Raw genomic sequence first — 12259 nt, forward strand, 5'->3', positions numbered from 1 at the left:
ACCTCCTCCAGCCCCTACTACCCTCCGTATCTCTGTCACCTCCTCCAGTTGCTACAACCCTCCCTATCTCTGTAACCTCCTCCAGCACCTGCAACCCTCCCTATCTCTGTAACCTGCTCCAGCCCCTACAACCCTCCCTATCTCTGTAACCTCCTCCAGCCCCTACAACCCTCCCTATCTCTGTACCTCCTCCAGCCCCTACAACCGTCCCTCTCTGTAACCTCCTCCAGCCCCTACAACCCTCCCTATCTCAGTAATCTCCTCCAGCCCCTACAACCCTCCCTATCTCAGTAATCTCCTCCAGCCCCTACAACTCTCCCTATCTCTGTAACCTCCTCCAGCCCCTACAACCGTCCATCTCTGTAACCTCCTCCAGCCCCTACAACCCTCCCTATCTCTGTAACCTCCTCCAGCCCCTACAACCGTCCATCTCTGTAACCTCCTCCAGCCCCTACAACCCTCCCTATCTCTGTAACCTCCCCCAGCCCCTACAACCCTCCCTATCTCTGTAACCTCCTCCGGCCCCTACAACCCTCCCTATCTCTGTAACCTCCTCCGGCCCCTACAACCCTCCCTATCTCTGTAACCTCCTCCGGCCCCTACAACCCTCCCTATCTCTGTAACCTCCTCCGGCCCCTACAACCCTCCCTATCTCTGTAACCTCCTCCAGCACCTGCAACCCTCCCTATCTCTGTAACCTGCTCCAGCCCCTACAACCCTCCCTATCTCTGTAACCTCCTCCAGCCCCTACAACCCTCCCTATCTCTGTACCTCCTCCAGCCCCTACAACCGTCCCTCTCTGTAACCTCCTCCAGCCCCTACAACCCTCCCTATCTCAGTAATCTCCTCCAGCCCCTACAACCCTCCCTATCTCAGTAATCTCCTCCAGCCCCTACAACTCTCCCTATCTCTGTAACCTCCTCCAGCCCCTACAACCGTCCATCTCTGTAACCTCCTCCAGCCCCTACAACCCTCCCTATCTCTGTAACCTCCCCCAGCCCCTACAACCCTCCCTATCTCTGTAACCTCCTCCGGCCCCTACAACCCTCCCTATCTCTGTAACCTCCTCCGGCCCCTACAACCCTCCCTATCTCTGTAACCTCCTCCGGCCCCTACAACCCTCCCTATCTCTGTAACCTCCTCCGGCCCCTACACCCCTCCCTATCTCAGTAACCCCCTCCAGCTATGAAGAGAGACTGGATAGGCTAGGGTTGTTTTCCTTAGAGCAGAGAAGGCTGAGGGGGGACTTAATTGAGGTGTACAAAATTATGAGGGGCATTGATAGGTTAGATAGGAAGAAACCTTTTCCCTTAGCAGAGGGGTCAATAACTAGGGGGCATAGATTTAAGGTAAGGGGCAGGAGGTTTAGAGGGGATCTGAGGGAAAATGTTTTCACCCAGAGGGTGGTTGGAATCTGGAACACACTGCCTGAAGAGGTGGTGGAGGCAGGAACCCTCACAGCATTTAAGAAGTATTTAGATGAGCACTTGAAAGGCTATAGCATACAAGGCTACGGGCCAAGTGTGGGGAAATGGGATTAGAATAGTTAGATGCTTGATGGCCGGCACAGACACGATGGGCCGAAGGGCCTGTTTCTGTGCTTTGTAACTCGATGAGAAATGTTGTAGGTTAGCCTCCCGGGCTGATTGAGATACTGCTGCTTAACCAGTCACCGGGCCTTGTTGTTGATTCACAGGGATTACAAGGTGAGCCTCTGCTGCCTGAATGAAACGAGCCTCTGCATCCTCCCCTGCCCTGAGCAATGGGTTCAGCCTGCCCAGCCTGACCATCAGCGGAGTGCCGTCCAGCCCGGGCGGCTCCCTGGAGCAGCACCCTCACCACGGCCAGCACCGGCCCTCGCTGGCGGGCAGCCCCGGGGAGATGCCCAGAGCAACGGGAACTGTCCGCGTCTATCTGCCCAACAAGCAACGCACGGTGGTAAGTCATACTGCCCAGCCCGGGTCGGTTAGTTACAGAGTAAAGCTCCCCCTACACTGTCCCCATCAAACACTCCCCAGGACAGGTACAGTACGGGGGTTAGATACAGAGTAAAGCTCCCTCTACACTGTCCCCATCAAACACTCCCCAGGACAGGTACAGTACGGGGGTTAGATACAGAGTAAAGCTCCCTCTACACTGTCCCCATCAAACACTCCCAGGACAGGTACAGCACGGGGGGTTAGATACAGAGTAAAGCTCCCTCTACACTGTCCCCATCAAACACTCCCCAGGACAGGTACAGTACGGGGGTTAGATACAGAGTAAAGCTCCCTCTACACTGTCCCCATCAAACACTCCCCAGGACAGGTACAGCACTGGGATTGGCTGCCCACTGATTTGGGAGCCTGAGTGCATCAACGAGGTGCAGCTGAGAGTGCTGGTGGCAGTTGGAGGTTGCAGAGGTGGAGAGAGGAGCTGCACTGAGCAAGGGAGAGCAGCTACCAACAAGCAGTGGAAAACTCCAACAACAGTCTCCATTAAAGAGAAGAAAGGGACATTTTGTGGAAACAAGGCTTTGTCTGGAGGTGGGTGCTGAACACCAGTAATTTACTTTGGACTGTTGGGGGAGGAACAAGTGGCTGGAACAACAAGGGGTGGGGCTGCCAATTCAACAGGAATCTGTGCTGCTGCAAAAGCACACAGGAAAGCTCCCTCCCCACCCCAATTGCCAAGCCTGGGTCAGCTGAAGCTGCCCAGCTAAACAGACGGAAGGGGATAGATAGTGCCTGGGCAGCTTCAGCTGACCCAGGTGAAGACGACTCCCCCAACCAGAAGACCGGAAGACCAACTTCAAAGACTGTTTTAAGTGTACTGTGAGCACCACCTCCAGAAAGCAAGTCATCCCTTCCAGCCTGTCTTTACCTCTCCTCTCTTACCTCAGCCTCTCCACTAACCTGTTGTTTGTTTGTTTGTCTTTTCAAATTTTTCTGTGAATCTGTAATTTAGTGTGCAAGTCCACAATTTGGGGTGGGTTTAGCTCTTGGACCCATGGCAAGCCCTTCATCACCGGTGGCGGGGCCCTCTACTACCTACGCAGCTGCAGCTTCTGTGGCTGCCCACGTGGCCCCGTCACCCTTTAAATTATTGACATGCAGCCATGGGGTGAAGAGCTATCCCCACCCCAACATGTCTATTGAGGCCTGCGTTAAGGCAATGGCCGTGGTTGTCGGCCCCTCGGCCATTGTTGCGGCCTCAAAGATGTATGGGAAGGCTGTGTTCTTTTTGAAGACCGAGCGGGCGGTGTCCCTGGCCCTGAGTAAAGGGCTCACTGTGGGGGGGACCTTCCTGCCAGTGGACCCTCTGGGGGCCACTGCGCATCGGATAATGTTGTCCAACGTCCCACCCTTCATTCCCAGTGAGCTTCTCCTCCCCCACCTGCACCATCTGGGGGAGGTGAGGTCGGGGATCACCCCAGTCCGGCTTGGTCTTCGGGAGCACAGCCTCCAACATGTCTACTCCTTCCGCCGCCAGTTATTTATGCAGCTGGCGCGGGAGGAGGACACGGAGGGCCAATTTAATGTGGAGTTCCAGGGGACGGCCTACCGCGTCTTTTGGACCTCGGACGGGGCGCGGTGCCACGTCTGCAAGGGGGTGGGGCATGTTCGGAAGAACTGCCCCAACCTCCCGGCCGCCAGCTCCACCTCGGCGGCCCAGAGTGGTTCCACAGCACCTCCTCCCACTCCCCCCGCACATCCAACAGACACCGCTCAGTCGGTTCCGGAGGCTGTGGTTTTCACAGCCTCTGGCGGGGAGGGGAGCGTCCGTCCGAGCGGAAGGAAGACGCGGGGAAAAAAGAAACATCGTGAGGCGCGTCCCCTGGACACTTTGACTCAACCCGAGCCTGAGCTCAGCCCAAAGCCCATTCCCATGGAATCCACCTGTCCCAGGGCTGGGCTCAGGCCCAGGGTGACTAAAAAAGGAAGAAAGGGTGCGGAGGCGGAGGCCTCTGATGACATGGAGGTCTCTGAGTCTCCGCGCCCAAGTGCGAAAAAGAGGAGAAGGCACCCCTCCACAGAAATAACACAGGGCCCTGAGATGCAGGGCCCATCTGTTGGAGGGGAGCTGCCTCCTGTTTCTGGTCCTCAGGTGCCCCCTACCGCCACCACCAAGGCTGCAAAGTCCGGGCAGGTGCTCCCTATTCCTCAGGATGGAGGGGAGGGGATGGCCCCGGTACGTGAGGCCCCTCCTGAAGGAGTAAGTGGGGCCCTGCTTGTGGTGGGGGAGCCTGGGGAAACCGCCCATTCCGCCACTGCGACTGGGTCGGGTGTCCTGAATGAAGGGGAGGGCGAGGCCCCAGAGGGTCGGGCCTCCCAGCCGGAGTCCACCACCAACCAGGAGACACCCGACCCAGTTATAACTGAGAATGCTGCCCCATCTGCTGGGCCTGTGGGTGCTGGCGGAGCGGGAGATGGCCTCCTCTCGCCGCCTCCAGTCTCGGCTCCGGCTGGTTTCCCGGAGTCCGGAACTTCTGTCTCCCCTGGACCAGTCATTGGCCTGGGGATGGAGGTGGAGGGGGGTCCTGAACCGCTGGTGCCTACAGGCTCCAGTTTCACAATAGAACCCAGAGAGGACTCCTCCGCCATCGATCCTGGGGGTGGGATCGTGACGGAGGCGGGACCAGCTGGCGCGGCCGGGACGTCCGCCCCACAGTGTGTGGTGGATGTGTTGGCCGCTGGCGGTGACGACCCGGAGGAGGATGGGGATTCGGTGCGGGGCACGGAGGATGATCTTGATTCCATCGCCAGTGAGGTGGTGGAGTCCCTCGTGCCTCCCACCGAATCTCCTCTCATCCCCACGGCGGAACTCCGGGATTTCCTCGCGGCTTGCAGGGGTTGCCGCAATAAAGTTCAGCTGGCCCTCGACCGTTGGTCGAATCTGGCGCTGATCATCCAGTCCGTCCGTGCCGCCCTTAAGATAGCGGGCAAGCGCGCGGACGTGAAACTGGTTGAGAGGCGCCGTTTTAATGTGTTCCTCAATGGGTTGCTGGGGGAGTGGAGGGCCAGGTGCACTTCCACTCCCTCCTCACAGTGAGCTGTTGGTGACGGGTTTTAAGTACCTTTGACATGAAGATAACCATAGCCAGCCTCAACATCAACGGCAGCAGAGGGGCTCACCGCAGATTTCACAATCTCTCAGTCCTTAGGGAAGGGAGATACGCGGTGAGCTTTCTGCAGGAAACCCACACCGTTCCGGGAGACGAAGCCACCTGGTTCCTGGAGTGGCAGGGTGGGGTCTACATGAGTCACCTCACCCCTATTTCTAGTGGGGTGGCTATCTTGTTGGCCCCGACTTTTCAGCCGGAGATCTTGGGGGTCAAGGAGCTAGTGCCGGGCCGCTTGCTCCACCTCGCCGTTCGCCTGGGTAGCGTGCCGCTCCACTTTGTGAACGTGTACGCGCCCAGGCCCGGCGCTTTGCAAGCGCGCTTCTTTGAAGAAGTGTCCGCTCTCTTGAGCTCCATCGATAGCGGCGAGTGCATCATCCTCGGGGGGGATTTTAACTGCACCCTCGAGGTGGGGGATCGCTCCGGTCCCCAGCGCGGCCAAGCGTCGGTGGAGAAGTTGAGGGGACTGATCAGCTCCCTGAACTTGGTGGACGTCTGGCGGAATCTCCATCCCGACTCCAGCGCCTTCACATGGAGGTCTGGAGGAGGGGGGTCGCGAATCGACCGCCTCTACATTTCGCAGGCGTACGTCTCCCGCGTTTCGGCGGCCTCCATGCGGCTGGTGCCGTGCTCGGACCACCGCCTGGTGTGGGCGGAGTTCACTCCGCTCCGCACGCGGGCGGGGTCCGCGTACTGGCACTTTAACAACCGGCTGCTGGAGGACGTGCGATTTCGGGACTCGTTCTGTCGATTCTGGGCCGACTGGAGAAGGAAGCAGGGGGGCTTCCCCTCCTTGAGGCTATGGTGGGATGTGGGCAAGACTCACATCCGCGTCTTCTGTCAGGAGTACGCGAAGGGGTCGACCAAGAGGCGGGAAGCCGAGATCGGGCGCCTTGAGAGGGAGGTGCTGGACTTGGAATTCCGCCTCGGTCATGCCGTCGCGGACCCGGCCCTGTGGCAGGCGTACAAAGAGAAGAAGGGCGCGCTGAGGAACCTGCAGCTCATAGGGTCCCGAGGCGCGTACGTGAGGTCGCGGATCCAGATCCTGGAAGATTTGGACCGCGCCTCACCCTTCTTCTACTCGCTGGAAAAATGGCGGGGGGTCCGTAAGCAGCTCGTCGAGCTGCTGGCCGACGACGGATCCTCCATCACGGATCCGGAGGGAATGGGCCTCCTGGTCCGGACGTATTACAGTGCGTTGTTCTCTCCGGATCCGTCCAGCGAGGATGCGCGCAGAGTTTTGTGGGAGGACCTGCCGCAGGTCAGCCCGGAGGGCGCCGAAGGATTGGAGGCTCCGCTCACGTTGGCGGAGCTGACTGGCGCCCTCCACCAGCTCTCGAGGGGCAAATCCCCAGGGCTGGATGGGTTGACCGTGGAGTTCCTCAGGGCGTTCTGGGACGTCCTGGGGGACGATTACGCGCGGGTCCTGGGGGAAAGCCTGGCGACCGGGGAGATGCCCCTCTCGTGGCGCAGGGCGGTCATCGTCCTGCTGCCGAAGAGGGGCGATCTCCGCCTGCTTAAAAACTGGCGTCCGGTCTCCCTCCTCAGCACGGATTATAAGATCTTTGCCCGGGCTATGTCTACCCGCCTGGGCTCCGTGCTGGCCCACATGATCCACCCCGACCAGTCCTACACGGTCCCGGGCCGGTCCATCCAGGACAACATCCACCTGGTCCGGGACCTGATCCATCTTTCCCAGAGGACTAGTCAGTCGGTCGCCTTTCTCTCCCTCGATCAGGAGAAGGCGTTCGACAGGGTGGATCACGATTACCTTTTCGGGACTCTGCGCGCTTTCGGACTCGGGCCGCATTTCGTGGCCCGGGTCCGACTTTTATACGCCGCCGCAGAGTGTCTAGTCAAAGTTAACGGGTCCTTGACGGCGCCCCTTCGATTTGGGAGAGGAGTGCGTCAGGGGTGCCCCATGTCCGGCCAATTGTATACCATCTGCGTGGAGCCCTTCCTGTGCCTGCTTCGCAGGAGGTTGACGGGATTGGCTCTGCGCGAGCCGGCCATGCGGGTCGTCCTCTCGGCTTACGCCGACGACGTGCTCCTCGCAATCACAGATCCCGTTGACTTGCGGAGGATGCGCGACTGCCAGCAGACCTTTTCTGCCGCGTCCTCCGCGAGGATCAATTGGGAGAAATGTTCCGGACTCCTGGTTGGTCAGTGGCGGGTGGACTCCCTGCCGGAGGAGATGACACCTTTTGCGTGGAGCACCACGCACCTCCTCTATCTGGGAGTCCACCTTAGCCCCGCTGAGGAAGCCTGGCCGGCAAACTGGCAGGAGTTGGAGGCGAAAGTCACCGCTCGGCTGGGGCGCTGGACAGGACTGCTCCGAGTGCTTTCCTACAGGGGCCGAGCGTTGGTCATAAACCAACTGGTGGCCTCCATGCTGTGGTACCGGTTGGTCACTTTGGCCCCGCCCCCTGTATTTGCCACCAAGATCCAGAAGAAACTCGTCGATTTCTTCTGGGGCAAGAGGAAACACTGGGTCTCTGCCGCGGTCCTGAGTCTCCCGATCGAGGAGGGCGGTCAGTCGCTGGTGTGCGTCCGCACCCAGGCTGCGACTCTCCGCCTTCGGACCCTGCAGAGATACCTGTACGTCGAGCGTCCTCCCAGATGGTGTGCGCTGGCGACGTATTTTTTCCGCCAGTGTCACTGCCTTCAAGACGACACGCAGCTCCCGGTGGAGTCCGTTAGCCGCGCCTCTCTGAGGGAGTTGCCTGTCTTTTACCGGGATCTTTTCCGAGTCTGGAACATGGTCGCCTCCAGTCAGGGCGCTCCCCCGCCGGCGGAGGAGAGCGCCTCGGCTGTCCGGGCGGCCGACTCCGGGGACGGTCCGGCGGGCGGAGGAGTAGCCGAAACCCCCGGGACGCCCCTCACTGCGGCTGGCGAGGGGGCTCGGGAGTGCGGAGCGATCCCGGCCGAGCTGACCCCCGCTGGGCCGGAACTGCTCATCGGACCCAGGCCCCGAAACCCTCCTCGGGAGCCGGTCCCGCACAACCCGAGCCGCCTCTCGGGAATGCCCTCCGTGCCATTCAAATCGGCGCGGAGGGGTTTCCTGTACGGGCTGCTCCTGCACACTTTCCACTTCCTCGCCCTCGTCAGCCGGCCGGACACGCCCTGGCGGTCCGCGTTGCCATCTGGCGGCGAGGGGAAACCCCGATGGAGGTCTCTCTACGCGGGAGTCTTCCCCCTTTACATCGGGGACCTGGGGTGGAGGGTGCTGCACAGAGCAGTCCCGTGCAATAGGCTTTTAAGTAGGTTCACGGACTCCCAGGCCAGCTGTACTTTCTGCGGCCTGGACGAGTCCGTGTTCCACATTTATACGGAGTGTGCGAGGTTGCAGCCCCTATTTGAGTATCTGAAGGGGCTGCTCCTCAAATTCTGGCTGCACTTCAGTCCCACGCTCCTGATCTTTGGGCACCCGGTGCGGAGGGGCTTGGGCCGGGAGGAGGATCTCCTCGTCGGTCTGCTCCTGGGCCTGGCCAAGGTGGCAATTCACAGGTCCAGGTTGCGGGCCGTCGGGGGTTCCGTCCTCCCCGATTGCCTGCCCCTCTTCCGCGGTTACGTTCGCGCCCGGGTGTCCCTGGAAAAGGAGCATGCGGTGTCAGTCGGTACGCTTGAGGCCTTCCGCGACCGGTGGGCACCGCAGGGACTGGAGTGCATCGTCGACGCCGAGAATGGCATTTTAATTTGAGTTTTTTGTTTATTTATCTGTTTTAATAAAGTTATTTTAAAACTGTAAATATGTACATAAAGGGGGCCTGAGGGATAAAGGCCCCCTCGATGTGAAAAATATAAAAGGGGCCTGGGGTATAAAGGTCACCTTGTTTAAAAAAAAAAAAACGAGGTTAGATACAAAAATATAAAAGGGGCCTGGGGTATAAAGGTCACCTTGTGGAAAAAAAAAGAAAAAAAAAAAAAAAAAAAAAACGGGGGTTAGATACAGAGTAAAGCTCCCTCTCCACTTCCTGTTAAACATTGCCAGGTTTTTGAGAGTTGTACTGTGTCTGACTTTGATCTCCTATCCTCTTAACTACCTGCTGTGCTTTTCACAGGTAAATGTTCGTGAGGGGATGACAGTGAACGACAGCTTGGACAAGGCACTGAAAGTCCGAGGTTTGTCCCAGAAATGCTGTGCGGTCTACAGATTCCTTGATGGGTGAGTTACTGACTGCGGCATTTCTGTCTTGAGTTTGTATTGAAGCTGGCAAATGGGGCTTATACACACCAGTGCTGTACACGGGGCTTACTGTGGCTCCGGAGTGCGACACAGACGGCGCGGGGCATTGCAGAGTCCCGTACACGGGGAGCTATATGGATGAGCAGGCGACTGTGCTGTGCTGGTTGTACAACGGGACAGTGCAGTGCGAGGCAGGCGAATCGGCAGGGGGGGGCCGTGTGTTGTCCTTGTAACCACTGACGCCTGTCTCTCTTCTTTCTCCCTTCAGCCACAAGAAGCTGACCGACTGGTCGACCGACATCACGCCCCTGGTGGGCGAGGAGCTCATGGTGGAGGTGCTTGATGAAGTCCCCTTGTCAATGCACAACTTTGTAAGTCCCGAGCTGATCGGCGTCCAGCTCCCCCACCCGTTGCGTTACCCGGCCATTCCCGAAATACCCAGTGGGTTCAACATCTCTTCCTGAAAGGTGGAACCTCCAAGAGTGCAGCCCTCCCTCAAAACTGACTCCCGGGGAGTGTTGAGCCTGGATTATGGGGCTCGAGCCTCTGGATTGCAGGTTGAACCCGCAGCCTTCTGACTCAGAGGCAAGAGCAAGGCTTTTGACACGGTCCCACACGGCGGACTGGTTTAAAAAAAAAAATAAAAGCCCATGGGATCCTGGGAAATGCAGCAAGGTGGATACAGAATTGACTCAGTGGCAGGAAACGAAGGGTAATTGTTGACGGGTGTTTTAGCGACTGGAGGGCTGTTTCCACTGGCGTTCCGCAGGGCTCAGTACTGGTGCCCCTGCTTTTGGTGGTGCATGTGAACGATTTGGACGTAAATGTAGGGGGCACGATCAAGACGTTTGCAGACGACGCAAAGATTGGCCGTGTGGTCGAGAGCGAGGAGGGTAGCTGGAGGCTGCAGGAAGATATCGATTGAGCATAAAAGTGGCAAATGGAATTCAACCTGGAGAAGTGTGAGGTGATGCATTCAGGGAGGTCAAGCAAGGCAAAGGAATACACCATTAATGGGAAAATACTGAGAGGTGTCGAGGAAGTGAGCGACCTTGGAGCGAATGTCCACAGATCCCTGAAGGTAGCAGGACAGGTCGATAAGGTGGTTAAGAAGGCATATGGAATCCTTTCCTTTATTAGCCGAGGTATGGAATATAAGAGCCAGGGAGGTTATGCTGGAACTGTATAACTCATTGGTTAGGCCACAGCTTGAGTACTGTGTGTAGTTCTGGTCACCTCATTACAGAAAGGATGTAATTGCACTAGAGAGGGTACAGAGGAGATTTATGGGGATGTTGCCAGGACTGGAAAAATGCAGCCGTGAGGAAAGATTGGATAGGCTGGGGTTGTTCTCCTTGGAACAGAGAAGGCTGAGGGGAGAATCTGATTGAAATGTACAAAATTGTAAACTTGCCACCCCTCTCCCCCCCCCCACCCCACCCCCCGCCAAGAAAAAAAAATAGTTCGGACCGACATGTGGCTCGTCACATTCATGGGACGTGGGTGTCCCTGGCCAGTACAAGTTGGCTTTGAGGAGGTGGCAGTGAGCCGGTACTGGAGTGTGAACCTGGATAATGGGAGTGTGTCTCTGGATTGCTGCAGTGGCCGCGTCCTCCACATCTTCCCCACGCCCCCCCCCCCCCCCCCCCCCCCATTCCCGACACCCATCCGAGCAAATCCCTGCTGCATGTGTGACCCCGGACACGCGCTGAGCGTGAGCACACTCGGGCGGGGGGAACTGACAACAGAAGGTGGCTGAAAAGTCAAAAGCAGCGAGCACGAGTGATGGTGTAGAGGCAGACTGGGAGAGTTTAGTTTTAGAGATACAGCACTGAAACAGGCCCTTCAGCCCACTGAGTCTGTGCCGACCATCAACCACCCATTTATACTAATCCTACACTAATTCCATATTCCCATCACATCCCCACCTGTCCCTATATATTTCCCTACCACCGACCTATACTCGGGGCAATTTACAATGGCCAATTTACCGACCAACCTGCAGGTCTTTGGCTGTGGGAGGAAACCCGAGCACCCGGAGAAAACCCACGCAGACACAGGGAGAACTTGCAAACTCCGCACAGGCAGTACCCGGAATCGAACCCGGGTCGCTGGAGCTGTGAGGCTGCGGTGCTAACCACTGCGCCACTGTGCTGCCCAGGGTGTCGGGTTGAGCCCCAGACCCTCGGTAACGTCGAGGCCCGCCCCCTGCCCCGCACCGTGATCTGCTCCACTGTAACTCGCCGTGAACCGGCCGAATCTGCCGGGGACGTTGAATTAAGGAGAACGGTAAAATATTTACAGAGAGACTTCAAAGGAATTGGATATATATTTGAACGGGAAAACCTACTTTGAGGACAGTGGGGAAGGAGCAGGAATGCAGAGGGGCGAATTGGGTCACTCTTTCAATGAGGGACTGAATGGTGACTTTCTGAGCTGCATATAGGACTTCTTGTATTTCTGCATTTGGATCAGATGGGCTGGCAGGTGGCAACTGAAGTTTAACACTGATATGGGGCATGTGTGTGTGTACGTAGGTACACGCAGTGGTGCTCTCATCTCAAGACACCCGGCTGGTTTGCAGTGTGTTGTGAAGGACCTCGGGGTGAGGCTCCAGGGCAGGCGGGGTAGCTGGTGTGTCCCCCCCCCCCACCCCCCGTCACCTCCCCCAGACCGGGCAGAGAAGCGGCGAGGCGGGAAGCGGATGGCGCAGTAACCTGGCTGGCGATTCCTCTCCTCCTGCAGGTCCGGAAGACGTTCTTCAACCTGGCGTTCTGCGACTTCTGCCTGAAGTTCCTGTTCCATGGCTTCCGCTGCCAGACCTGCGGCCACAAGTTCCACGAGCACTGCAGCAGTAAAGTGCCAACGGTGTGCTTGGACCTGGGCAAATAGTGAGTACGAAAGGGAGGGTCCAGGGTGGGGTGGAGCGGCGGAGGCTGGGGGATAGTGAGTACGCTGGTTGAGGGAGGTGG

General features: G+C 58.1%; 1 protein-coding gene across 4 annotated transcripts in view; it reads left to right on the forward strand.

The window, feature by feature from the left end:
• LOC137360028 (RAF proto-oncogene serine/threonine-protein kinase-like) overlaps positions 1-12259 on the forward strand; it is a 197589-nt gene that overhangs the window by 87365 nt on the left and 97965 nt on the right. For 3 of the 4 annotated variants that reach the window (XM_068025608.1, XM_068025607.1, XM_068025610.1), the window contains 3 exons: positions 9163-9266; positions 9556-9658; positions 12033-12178. In XM_068025608.1, the coding sequence (XP_067881709.1) occupies positions 9181-9266; positions 9556-9658; positions 12033-12178 (335 nt within the window). In that variant the 5' untranslated portion in view covers positions 9163-9180. Of the gene's footprint in view, positions 1-2398; positions 2526-9162; positions 9267-9555; positions 9659-12032; positions 12179-12259 lie in introns of those variants that run through there. The other variant, XM_068025611.1, reaches the window with a different exon arrangement.

Source organism: Heterodontus francisci, unplaced genomic scaffold (genome assembly GCF_036365525.1).
Source record: "Heterodontus francisci isolate sHetFra1 unplaced genomic scaffold, sHetFra1.hap1 HAP1_SCAFFOLD_594, whole genome shotgun sequence".
NCBI classification, from domain to species: Eukaryota; Metazoa; Chordata; class Chondrichthyes; order Heterodontiformes; family Heterodontidae; genus Heterodontus; species Heterodontus francisci.